General features: G+C 47.2%; 1 protein-coding gene across 7 annotated transcripts in view; it reads left to right on the top strand.

Moving 5' to 3' along the window:
- Positions 1-13,128, top strand: part of LOC126544208 (carboxy-terminal domain RNA polymerase II polypeptide A small phosphatase 1-like) — a 255,492-nt gene extending 242,364 nt beyond the window's left edge. For 6 of the 7 annotated variants that reach the window (XM_072286048.1, XM_072286051.1, XM_072286054.1 and 3 more), the window contains one exon: positions 12,671-13,128. In XM_072286048.1, the coding sequence (XP_072142149.1) occupies positions 12,671-12,874 (204 nt within the window). In that variant the 3' untranslated portion in view covers positions 12,875-13,128. The remainder of the gene's footprint in view (positions 1-12,670) is intronic. The other variant, XM_072286053.1, reaches the window with a different exon arrangement.
- Positions 13,129-13,381: the final 253 nt, after the last annotated feature.

Consider the following 13,381-nt stretch of genomic DNA (forward strand, 5'->3'; position numbering starts at 1 on the left):
TTACGCCACGCTTCGCCATTACGGGAGCTCTGCCTACAAGTTGTGCCACTGGCGTCGCGGATTTCCTCCTACATAACGTCATCCTGCACCACACTGCTCCACATCAGCTGCTCACAGATCACGGACGTTACTTCTTGTCAAAGGTCATTGATGATATCCTCTGCCTATGTTCTACTGAGCATCAAATAGCTACAGACTAATGTTTTCGCAGAGCGACTGAACAGAACGCTTACCGACGTGCTAGCTATGTACATTTCTCCAGGCCACCAGGACTGGGACGTCGCTCTGTCATATGTCACCTTCGCGTACTATTCGTCTCACCATGACACTACAGGTTACTCACCACTTTATCTCCTGTTTGGCCGTGATACCATTTTGCCCCTGGACACTGTACATCCACAAGTCGCACAGTCGCACACCGCTTATGCCCGTGATGCTATTTCTATTACAGCACAGGCCCGTCAGATTGCCTGCGCTCACCTCACTGATTCCCAGGCTTCCCAGAAGTCCCGTTACGATATGCACCATAGGGATGAGCAGTATTTACCTGTCTCCCTCGTGCTCCTGTGGTCACAATCTCGTCGTGTGGGCCTATCAAAAAACTTCTGTCACAATATTTGGGTCCCTACCGAATCCTGGACAGCTTTTGGATGCGACATACGAGATCTCTCCCGAAGAGCCAGGCCTGTGGTCCGTACAGCCAAGAACAGATGTTGTTCATGTCTCCCGTTTAAAACCCTACTTGCGTGCCTTCTCCTGGCCATAATCGCTTGCACTGAATCGGTGCTCCAACCCCGGTGGCGAAGTGTCGCGATGCAGAACAGGACGTGCAGATAAACAATGACGAAGAAGTGTTGTTGTTGCTGGGGCGCTTCGGCCGCTATGTTCTAGCATCAGCTGGTGCCTTCAGCATTCGCCTTGCTTAAACAACATTCGTGCTTGTCTCCGCCTTGCAACAATGCGAAACATAATTGCTTATCTGTCAGTCTCAGGTGACGCTGATTTAGCCGCCTTGAGTAAACGACGAATTGTGAAAAGCACTCCACAGCTGCACGTCTGCCAGTGAAGCATGCTTTGTTCCTAGGGATCGCCAGGCACAACAGGGCCAAATAGACAGTAGTCGGCAAAGTTTTATTCGGACACGAACCACAATGCCTTTGTGATGTCACACCTCAGGAAACCATTTTCACAAAATACTTTTATAAATGTAGTCTGAGAAAATGAAAGTGATTTGTGGCCCGCTCTACCACTTCACGTGTAGGCGGCCGCATATGTATACTTCCAGTAGCATGGAAGTGCGCAGTGCCGATCTACCCTAAATAAGCATACCTTCAAGACTCAAATTTTTACAAACTCCTCGTGCTCTCGGATTTTATTCCTCACCACACAGACCACCATGTCTGCCACCCCGGTTTTTATTTCCCGACAACATGCCATCATGTGAAGCGGAAGCGCTAGACAAAGTAATGCAGTGGTGGCACTCAACTTCGAAAATTTTTTTCTGAATGAAAACGCAAATTACTTTGATTAAAATTTCCGTGGCGAAAGCTGTTATTCTTAATAATAACCCTTCTCTGCTTATTTTTTCATGGACCACCTTAGTATGTTACTAACGTCTAAACATAGGCCAAAATAGTGTTACGGGGATGTTGGGAGTATAGAACGAGTGTACTTACAATATATATACAAAATGAGTCAGAGTACTTAAGATGGCTGACCACCAAAAACATGCAGCAGCCAGCATCCCGCGATCTTCTTCCTCTCTCTTCTTTCATCCTTCCGTAACAGGACCCCTGGGTGGTGAACCGCCGTCTCAGCACATGGTAGGCGAAGAATTACGAGCGAAGTATGGCTTCAGCCGCGAAACGGGCACGACATCAACAGGCGTCGGACTTGAGGATGCATCAAACTGTAGCGGCAAAATCTCGTAATTTACGTCGTTAACTTGACGTAGGACTTCATAAGGCCCTGTGTAGCAAGAGAGAAGCTTCTGGGAGAGGCCAACCCGACGACATGGTGACCAAAGGAGCACCCAAGCACCAGGCGCGAACTTAACATTGCAATGGCACCGGTCATAACGCTCTTTTTGTATATGCTGCGAGTCTAATAAACATGATCGGGCGACTTGGCGTGCCATATGAGCGCAATCGATGACTTCATGAGCGTACTCAGTTGCAACACGTGGCACAGAAGGGAGGATGGTGTCAAACGGCAATGTGGGGTCACGACCATACAAAGGATAAAAGGGTGAATATCCTGCGGTGTCATGTCGGGACGAGTTGTATGCGTGGCTTCCCAGTCGCGGTGGTCGTTGGAGACGTACATCGACAGCATCTCTGTGATTGTTCGGTTGAGACGTTTCATAAGACCATTCGTTTGTGGGTGGTAGGCGGTGGACAGCTTGTGCTCAGTGGCACAAGAGAGAAGGAGGTCGTCGACAACTCAAGACACGAATGAGCGGCTGCGGTCTGTAACTGTCGAGGCGCACCGTGGTAGAGAATGACGTCGTGGAGGAGAAAATCGGCAACGTCTGTTGTGCAACTAGTTGGCCACGGCGATCCACTTATTCCCTCTAGTCGTCATCGGAAAAGGGCCAAGCTGGTCAAGGCCTACACGAAAGAACGGTTCAGAGGGAACTTCAATTGGATGGAGTCTTCCGACAGGTGCCAGGGGAGGTTTCTTCCGGTGCTGACACAATTCGCAAGTTGCGACATAATGACGCACAGAGCGGTAGAGACCCGGCCAGAAGAACCGGCGTTGTACGCAGTCGTATGTACGCAAAACTCCAAGGCGGCCCCGCCGTCAGTGCATTGTGAAGTTTGAGAACGACTGATCGCAGATGATGAGGAAGGACAAGGAGAAACTCGGGGCCATCAGGGTTGATATTGCGGCGATAGAGGGTGCCGTCATGCAGCATGAACATGCGCCACGTGCCGTCGGTGCTGCCATATTGCACTCTGGCGATGATGAACTGTAAGGATGCGTCACATTGTTGTTCAGCCCGCATGTCAGTCAAAGCCATCACGCAGGTCACTGGATCATGCGCAACAGGATTGGGAGGATCCACGGGGTGACGCGAGAGGCAGTCAGCGTCATTGTGGAGGTGTCCAGTCTTGTAATGGACACTAAATTAAAATTCCTGGAGCTGCAAAGCCCAGCGACCAAGCCGTCCTGTCCAGTCCCGAAGGGAAGACAGCCAGCAGAGTGTGTGGTGGTCTGTGACGACCAAAAACGTGCAGCCGTACAAATATGGCCAGAACTTGATGACAGCCCAAATTAAAGCCAAGCACTCCCTCTCGGTGATTGAGTAATTTCTCTTCGCAGGTGACAGCAGGCGGCTGGCGTAAGCTATAACGCACTCAGTACCATCCTATTGTTGAGTGAGAACAGCGCCGATGCCATGGCCGCTTGCATCAGTGTGGACTTCGGTCGGTGGAGATGGATCAAAGTGGGCAAGTATGGGAAGGGTGGTCAGAAACCTGATGAGAGCGGCGAATGCGTGAGCTTGCTCAGGGCCCCATGAGAACGGCATGTTCTTCTTTAGAAGATCTGTAAAGGCCGAGCAACATCGGCGAAATTTTTGACGAAACGGCGAAAGTAAGAACACAGGCTGGACGAAGCAGCATACATCAGAGGCAGAATGTGGCACAGGGAAACTGCGTACAGCGCGAACTTTTTCCGGATTTGGTTGGACACTGGATGTGTCAACGAGGTGTCCCAACACAGTAATCTGACAGTGCCCGAATTGACACTTTGTGGAGTTCAGTTGGAGGCCAGCTTTCTGGAAGATCGCAAGAATGGCAGCGAGTCGGGTAAGGTGGCTGCCAAACCTGGGAGAAAAAACATTTACGTCGTCAACGTAACAGAGACAGGTGGTCCATTTGTAGCCTCGCAGAAGAGAGTCCATCGTACATTCAAATGTCGCAGGAGTATTGCATAGGCCAAAGGGCATGACTTTAAACTGATATAAGCCATTCAGCGTTATGAAGGCCGTTTTCTCACGGTGCATTTCATCAACTAAAATCTGCCAGTAGCCGGATCGAAGATCGATAGACGAAGAGTATTTAGCTCTGTGCAAGTAGTCCAAGGTGTCATCGATGCGTGGTAGTGGGTAGACGTCTTTTCGGGTGATCTTGTTTAAATGGCGATAATCGACGCAAAGACGCCAGGTACCATCTTTTTTTTTTTTTTTCCACACGGACGACAGGCAAAGCCCAAGGGCTGGCTGATGGTTCGATCACCCCTTTGCAGAGCATTTTGTCCACTTCTGATTGGATGACTCTACATTCAGCCTGTGATACAAGATAGGGACACCGACGAATAGGATTCGTGTCTCCAGTGTTGATACGATGGTGAACGACAGATGTTTTTCCTAAAGGCCTGTCGCCAAAATCAAAGATGTCCCGGTACGATTCGAGGAGGAGACGTGTATCTGTCGCCTGTGCAGAGGTGAGGTAAGGTGCAGTCATCTTCACGAAGTCATCCGTTAAGGAACCGAAGCTATCAGCTGCAATTGGCGCTAAGAAACCACTCTCGGCATCCAGACTTTCACTGTCAAATTCGGAAGTATTAGAAACGCTGGCCAAGAACATGCCGGGTTGAAGCACTTGAGGGCACAGGCTGAAATTCAGAAGCGGAAGAACGACGCCGTTATTAGTAATCGTCACCAATGCAGAAGAGCAACGTTCCGGTTCAAAAGCACGTCGATGATAGGGCGAAGAAAATATTCACCATCAGGAATCTAGCTGTGCGGTCAAAGCGATGTATGTGACTGCCCCGGGTGACAGACGCACATCGTGAAGCGAACGCAAGTGCGCTGGAGCGGTGCTCGGGGCATTGATGACTTGAAGCAGTTCCAACTGAAAAACGGCGGTTGCGCAGTCGATGAGAGCGGAATGATGGAATAGAAAGTCCAATCCAAGGATAACGCCGTGAGGGCAGTTGTTGATTACAGCAAAGAGAACAGAAGTAGGGCGGCTGGCTATTCCTAAACGCGCAGTACACATTCCAAGAACAACCAGCACGCCACCGGCTCCAGTGTCAAGTGCTTGGACAGGTACGCCGTCTATTTTGACGTCAATTCCACTTCTCTTTGTGGGCACAGACAGAGGATTTGCTGCAGTAGTAGGCAATGCAGCACCACCTCCGAGGGCTGCATTTTTTAGTTTTCCGAAAGGGTGCGGCCAAAAGCCACAGGGGACGAAAGGCGACGTGGCTGGGGCGAACGGGAAGATGGGCAGCGCGTTTGCAATGAATGAGACTGGTGTCCTTGCGGCGATGGTGAGCGACTCTATAACGTGTTCCTGGCAGAGTTGTCGCCGCTGTTAGACTCAGCGGTAGGCGAAACATTGCCGGTATTTCCATTAACATGGCTCAGGTTGGTCGGCGTGCAAGATGTTGAGGGCCACGAGTTGCGACAGTATCGGGCGACATGACCGATGCGACGACAGGTGAAACATATCGGCTGGTCGTCCGCAGTTCGCCACTCAATCGGGTTGCGATAACGTAGAAAGAAGTGTCAGGGTGGAGCGAAAATAGTAGAAGGGCGTTCGTTAGCTCTGGGATTGGCGACAGCACAGACAGAATGTAAACCAATGTTTTCAAGTTCCTGGCGAACAATGGCTTGTACGAGGGGAATTGAAAATGTGGTAGCATCAAGGCCACGCGAACAGAAAGCTGCGGGCTCCATCGCATCCAGTTCACATCGAACGATTCGCACCACGTCCTCTGATGGCGACGCATGCTGCTGTGCGAGTTGATCCTCACACGTCGACGTTGCTGCAGTATTGGGAAGTCTGGCAAATGGTTGCAAGACGCGTCGGCTTTTGGCCTGCTCTAATTGTCGGCACTCTTTAATGATAGCATCAACTGTAGAACAGCTTTTGCACATGAGCAGATTAAACGCATCGTCAGCAATGCCCTTAACCACGTGCCCGACCTTTTCAGCTTCAGTCGTGTTGCGATCGGCTTTACGACAAAGTGCCAGCATGTCCTGGATGTACCAGACATAGGACTCTGTGGGGGATTGGGCACGGGAGGCGAGTTCCTGCTTTGCAGCAATTTTACGGCTGGCTGCTTGGCCAAACAACTCTGCCAACTTCTCTGCCAACTTCTCTTTGCATTGGTCCCAGCTGGTTAGTTCCTCTTCGTGATTTTCGTACCACACCTTTGCCGTGCCCCTTAGGTAGAACAACAGGTTAGCGAGCATAAGAGTAGGGTCCCATCTGTTGGTTCAACTCACACATTCGTACATGGCCACCCACTCTTCAACGCTGGCGCCATCGATCTCGCAGAAAGTTCCAGGCTCCTTGGGTTGCACGACAACCGAAGGGGACAGCGACATAGGAGGTGGCAACGACGTTGATCCCGCATGCTCACCGTCATTCATGGTGCGAACGGTGATGCGACATCCACTGCGGAGCTCCGTTTTCAGCCGTGGTGCCCCGCACCTCTCACCAATATGTTACAGGGATGTTTGGAGTATAGAAAGAGTGTATTTACAATATACATATACAAAATGAGTCAGAGTAGTTAAGATGGCTGACCATCAACACGCAGCAGCCAACATCTCGCAATCTTCTTCTTGCTCTCTCTTCTTTCATCCTTCCGTAACAGTAGCGTTCTTGGCAAATTCAGGCTTTTATTTTAGAGCCTGTGAGCAGCACATAGGTGAAAATAGTATGTTTTAAGGAAAGTTCTATAGAAGTAATTCCAGGTTTTCTCCCCTGACTGTCTCTTGTGAAAAAAATTCTACAATTTGCACATTTTCATCTTGGTGCTAAGGAGCAAAAAAACATGAAGTTATGTTGTGAAACTGTTTTGTAATGAACTAGCAAGGTTTAGACAACGCAAAAACACAGATTTTGAAATAATGCACAAAATGGTCTATTTTTGGCGAATTTGTTTTTTTTTTTTTTTTTTTTTTTTTTTTTGCCTCGTTTTCCATCATTTCATGAAATTCAAATGACGCTCATGTGGCCAAACAATTCTTTTCCATTCAAAATATTTTTAGAAAAAATTGTGCAGGTAATGCTTATATATGTGTAATTTTTTCATAATTTTTTTAGAGAAATTATTTTTCTAAAGCGCCACAGCTGGGACAGTTGGTGCATATAGGCATTACTACGATTTACTGTGATACTGTCCCACTCTGTCTTTGATATACTTGCTGTGTTTATGCTAGTTTTGTCGTGGTATGCAGTGGTAATGTGCATTTCTTTCTAACCACTTTATAATTCTGTGCGATTGGCACTGTTTTGTTAACACCAGTTAATAACATAAAAGCCTTTCACAAGACCAAAAATTGTAAAACACTATCCAAGGAGGCCCATTAGCAACATTCCTCTCCTGTTGGAACCCACGTGACGTCACATCATTTCTGCTTTGTTTTCACGGAAATCCCCCCAAGTGCATGCCGCCTGTAATGGCCGGAAGAGTGGAGCTCCTCTCAGAACATGGATGTATGTACTTCACAGATACGATCACTGCCCTGTGCTCTGTGCATCACGCCTGTCTGCTAGCATTGCCTAAACATGGTCGGGATCTTCTAATGGATGGCTGTACAAACTCATGAAGCTTGAGGAAAGTCTTTATGACCCAAGTTTCCTTTCTGCCGACAAATAAGTCAATACAGCTCGACCCCTGCCTAAAACCACTAGCACAACAAGGCACATTCATGCACTATTGCTTAACCTTCACTGTCTGAAAACTAACATTTTGTAGCAAAAAGCTGTTGGTGCAGTCCGACATTGAAGCTTCCATCCTCCCCATGATAATTGGCACAATGAACACAGGAGGTGAGGCTGCTGAAAAGTTGGTTTATTTATTTATTTGCAGTGTTTCGTCCGCACTGGACATGTCCAAAACAGTTGTGCTTTAAAGCTGCACCTGAGTCAAAGCACACACCCCTGTGCCCACCCACCCACAAGTTTGACTAATAAACAAAATGATCAGTATGCCAAACGGTAGGAATGCTGCGCCAATTGCTTAGTGCAATATTTTGTTGAAGCTGCCACATCCATGCTGTAAATAAGGAAAACTGTGCTAAAGCTGCGCCACTAGAAAAGTGAACGGTATCATTGCCTCTCTTTTCACCATTCATGATCGTTGCAACTGACGTTTTTGTAAATGAAATTCATATTAATGCATTCGTGTTAGAGCGCTCATGCCAGCGAAAACCCGTCTTGTCCACTTGTGTTCGGCAAAAGAGGGGAGAGGAATGGTGGCCGACACAGGTGGAAGGGAAGAGGCGCCTGACGTCACGAGAGAGGGGAAGCACAGGCAGTGTTGTAGGTGTTCTTGGCACAGGTGCAGCGCAACTGGAGGAAAGAGGAGGAAGTGCGCATCATAGTATGCATCATCCGCTTGGATGTGCAGACCCAGGGAGTCGGTGGACTGGAATGCGGTGCGGCCCTGCGCAGTTGACACTCGATCGTCAGCAGATGCACTTTGCTCCTGGACAAGTCCAGACAGCATTGTTTGGCCATTGATGCTTTTATTCAGTGTCTGTCTCATCATTGCATGCAAAACAAGAGCATGCAAAAGGGGCACAGCATGGAAAAACTAATGCTCATGCATGACTGTTGCATGAATCCCATTGATTGCCCTGAATTTTAAGTCATTTCAGTGATGAGGGTTAGTAATGTTTATTATGGCTGCAAGGAAATTCGGGCTTTATTACTGCAGCAGCCGACTTATATTTTGGACCTATTGGATTATACTGGCATACCAGCAGCATCACTGCCTACTCCATGGAACAATATGTAAGGGTAATTGTGTTTTTATAACATGATCCACTTTTATGATGTCGTAAAATGGCAGTGCGAGCAAAGTTGTCACTCAGGTTATTGCCCTTGCCCTCATCTGTGGTGCAGCAGTGTACAGGCCTCTCGCACTTTGCTGTGAAAAAATGGTTTGTCGACTCGCTGTTATACCATAAATATTGGTTGCCCGCTGCTTTCCAATGAAAACAGCATGCATTAGGCCTAGCCACGTAGTGTGACCATGACGATACTTAGCTGGCCGGCGCTGTGGCAATCAGGAAGCCATTGTGGGAAAGTTGCTACCACAATAATCGCTTTAGTCGTCACCAACACATATTGGGCCCGAGATAAGGCCAGACTTTTACGTGTTAGTTATCAGTCGTTGCCCCAGGAAAGTAATTGCGCTTTTAGTGAAGTGTAATCGATTACTCTTATGTTAATTTGCTTTCAAACTTATTAACGTTGCACGAATACACTAAATAGAAGGAGCTGGCCTGACTCTCTCGGTGCATCCTCCTCTACAGCTCATCTGCAGAGGAGGATGTACTCTTTTATCTTCACTAACCATTGGTTTTCAATATGTTAACCTTTCGTTTTGTGAAGACACCAGCAGCGAGACTGAAAACTCGCTCAAGGGAATAGCGTTATGTATAATGCATGAACACCTTGCACGCAAGATTGTGCACTCAATGCCTTGCTTCTTAAAGCACAATGCTTCATTGTTGCTGGAGACAGTACCGTATTTACTCGATTGTAACGCGCACCCGTTTTCCGTGCCAAAAAGAAGGGAAAAAAAAAACACTGCTTTAATGCGCTCCTGTTTGCCGCGGCCTAAAAGAAATAAAAGTCCTTTACATTACCGCGCACCTAATTCTTTCATACAGGAATACAAATTTCTCTTGGAAAAACAATGATTTATTCTCATTACACTAAAGCTGCAATATATATAAAAGTCGCAGTTTTGCCCCAAAGGCGAAGCATCGGTTGCGATAGCAAATTAGTAAACAGCTATACGAAAAGTAAGGGTTGCAGTTTTATCAGCCGTATAAACTTTTAAACATTTGCTTACTAACTAAATTAACAAGCATGGTGTCACGCGCACAAGAAAACATGGAACGCAATGACTGCGGAAACTCTTTATCAAAACACAGGAGTGGGGAAGTGCGGTAGCAGGAGCGAGCGAATTAACCTTTGTGTGGCCTCTCGCTTCAACGCGCATGAAGGGACGAGAACACAGCGTGGTGCGCTTAGATGCGTAGACTCTTGCCTCCGTCGCAGATTGCTTTCAAGATAGGCGCCGCGTGGCTACGCTGTACGTAGCAGCCGGCTGAGTAGAAAGCTTCTCCTGTTTGTGCCAGTCCCGCACGCAAGTTTCGGGAACTCCGAAGGCCGTGATGCGGTCCGATTTCCGTCCGTCTCCGCACACGTGATCACTTTCCTTTTAATTGCGGCATCGTGATGAACTCAGCATGTCTTTGCAGTCAGCACTTCCATGCTGATAGAGCAAATGCAGAAAACGTGAAGACCAGGAAGACTGGCGGTGCACTAACCTGCACTCCGTTTCAGACATCACGTGCAACGCTGTGGAAGCTATGCAAGAAGATCGGTAATGAAAATGTATCACTCCGCGCATTCCGTCCATGCCTCACTGCACACCAAAGGCGTATGCTCGCGCGAGCGTGCACGTGGGCCTGCCAATAAGAAAACCTGAAAAGAAACGCAATGAAAAACACATTGATCTAAAGCAACTCATTAGATAACCATATACTACAGTTTCTTTGTTTCTAAAGATTAAAACGTTCTTCATTCAATACTGAGCCCCTATAAAGAACAGTTTCACACAATTACGATCAAGTACATCAAACTACTTCGAAGTGCGGACGCAGCCACTGCAAAAAGTCTTTCTAGCCTCCATAGCATTACACCTGATGTTTGAAACGGAGTATAAGCACACGTGCTACAGCACATGGAGAAAGCTACGGCAGCTAGGCTCAAAGCGCATGTGAGGCGGCCATGCTGATGATGGTATGGTAACGCAGATTTAGGGTCGTACTCAATTGGATGGATGGGTGGGTGGGTGGTACTTTTTTTCACATCAATTCTAAACAAAAGAATGAAAAAGTTTAACAATACAGGGAGACGAATATAGAGACATAACTATTACAACATCAAATGAGATGACAGTAATGCGAAATTAAGACAGTAACACTAGATGAAATAATTATGGGGCAGGAAGCAATGCGGAGACAATGCCTGCCTATCCCTGTTAAATACCGCAAAATTTTTTTAGGGTGTATTTCGTTCTCATGCGGAATACACTAGGTGGCATACTATTAAAACAGGCAGGTACATAGTATTGACGTGTGCGCTTTCCGTACCGGGTTGAGGAGCGAGGAATGCAGTAACGGTATTTTGGTCTTAAATCACGTGCAGGAACATATGGAATGGTGAACTGACTGTACCAGAAATGTTTAAGCACAATAGTTTCTGTTAAATAAGCGTTAAAACTTGGAAGCTTTAATCTTCTAAAAATATCAATGTTAGTACCAATGGGCAGGTCGTAGGCAATATTCTTTAAAAGTGAACACAGGAGCAAATTCACCCTGCGCTGCCAGCGAACCGTGCAGTGACCATAAACAGTGATTCCGTATCTAAGCACTATAGGCTAGAGCGTATGTAACACATTTACGGACAGGCTAACGTGCAGGCTATTTTTGGACCCGCTTTATTGGGAAAAAATGTGCGCGTTACATTCGAGTAAATCGTACTCCCGGTAGGGCCAATGAAAACCTGAAAAAAACAATAATCTGTAGGTAATTTCCTGCCACCAATGTTTGAAGGGCCCATCGCTTTTGAGCCATATTGTGTTGGTTTAATTTGTCAGCCAGTGCCTGGTGTAGCCCCAAGATGAATGAGCAAATACTGAGTGCCCAAGTCTGCCTGTCTGAACATGTGGATCCATGAGGCTTCTGTGTAGTGCGACCACGGTTGTTCTACTGTCACTGAGAGTTCAAGTGCTCAGTGCTGCATCGCGTGTTGCAGCTTGTCTTCATTATTTTATTTGTGAAATATCTTACAGGGCCCCTACATGGGGCATTGAGTAAGGAGGCAAAGAATCAAGTCTTGTCAGTATAGTAACTGGTAACTGAAGAAAGTAATTGTAACATCATATGCATTTCATTTTTTCAACTACAGTAGGGACTACACTAGTAAAAACATGATATCCGCAACTTGGCAAGTTTCTTTGCATTTATTAAATGTTTATGAGGCCTGCCACTTTTGCATTCTGTATGCCAAGCAATAGTCTGTATTTTGATCGAGTGTTGTCATAGTTGCGTATACCAATTGTTTGTGTTAAACTTACTTTTTTTGTAACAGTTTTGTTGCCCCATGTAATACCAAGCATGGCCTTTAGGGTACATGAATAATAACAAAGATATCAATTGCAGCAATATAAGATGCACACTGCTTTCTATGCAGAGAAGTCCAGCCAGTTTTTATCAACTAGTACTGCTCTCCCTGCACAGCAGATGTTGTTAATAAACACGCTGCACATGTTGTCTATAATATCATCAACTAGCCTCTTTCCAGCTTTGTTATGTTGGCAACCAGTCATAAACACTGCCGTGATGCATTGCTGCATTATTGTGACCTTGGAAAGTAAGAAAGCACCGTGGGCTCATCCAACACCTGGACACCTCCAAGATGTAGGAGGTGTTGGCTCATCCCGCGTGTTGACACTGATGGAAGTCATATTGTAGCGACTATGTTGTTCATGCACTTAGTCTGCTCCCATTTTGTTTGCATGGAGCAACTACTGCACCCCAAATGTGACACATACTTGATGCAACATGCTGGCACGAAAGAGTGATGTAGCAAGGGCAAGGCCTGAAAGGATGCCTTCGCAGGTGCCTGTGGGCTCATGGTTCGATGACATGTCGGACACGGAGCTGCGGGACCTGATGCCGTTCTTCGACAAGCTGAGCCGCGTCGAGGACGTGTACACGGTGCTGCGCAACTCCAACAATGCGGCTGGCGGCGGCTCCCCGGCCTTCCCTGCACCACTGATGATGAACGGCAGCGCAGCGGCTCTGCACAGCAGCGGTTCCTAGCATTCCGCACTGTAAAATGCTCCCTGTCTTGTGCAATAGCCCCCTCCCTTCTCCGCCGGCAGTACAAAAGCGCTTACGGGTCCCGTGCTAGTCTTTGAAAGACTCTCGCCGCCCCGGGCAGCGGCCTACTTAACGTCGGAGGGGGGGGGCTGCCCCTTTGTGCCTTGTCTCTTCCCCGGTGGAGAGTTTGTATAATAACGGTGTTCCATAATCTCACCTGTATCATAGATTAAAGACGACTATTTCAGCTTGCACTTGTGTCGCTTCTTTTCTGAAGGCACCATACATTACGGTATACAAGGCATTCACTAGAAAATGGCTTTAATAACTTAATCTCTTAATTATCAGTTCTATTTCTCTGAAATCAACATTGCATAAAAATTCTGACAGAAACCATCCCAGGTTGACGTTAATGCGATTAGCATTGAAGCACTGTAGTGACACCGTATTGCCAGTGCTGCCTAAACACGTCGTGTATGAGGCGTGTGCTGCAGCCAGGCTTCCCTC

Source organism: Dermacentor andersoni, chromosome 1, assembly GCF_023375885.2.
Source record: "Dermacentor andersoni chromosome 1, qqDerAnde1_hic_scaffold, whole genome shotgun sequence".
Lineage (NCBI taxonomy): Eukaryota > Metazoa > Arthropoda > Arachnida > Ixodida > Ixodidae > Dermacentor > Dermacentor andersoni.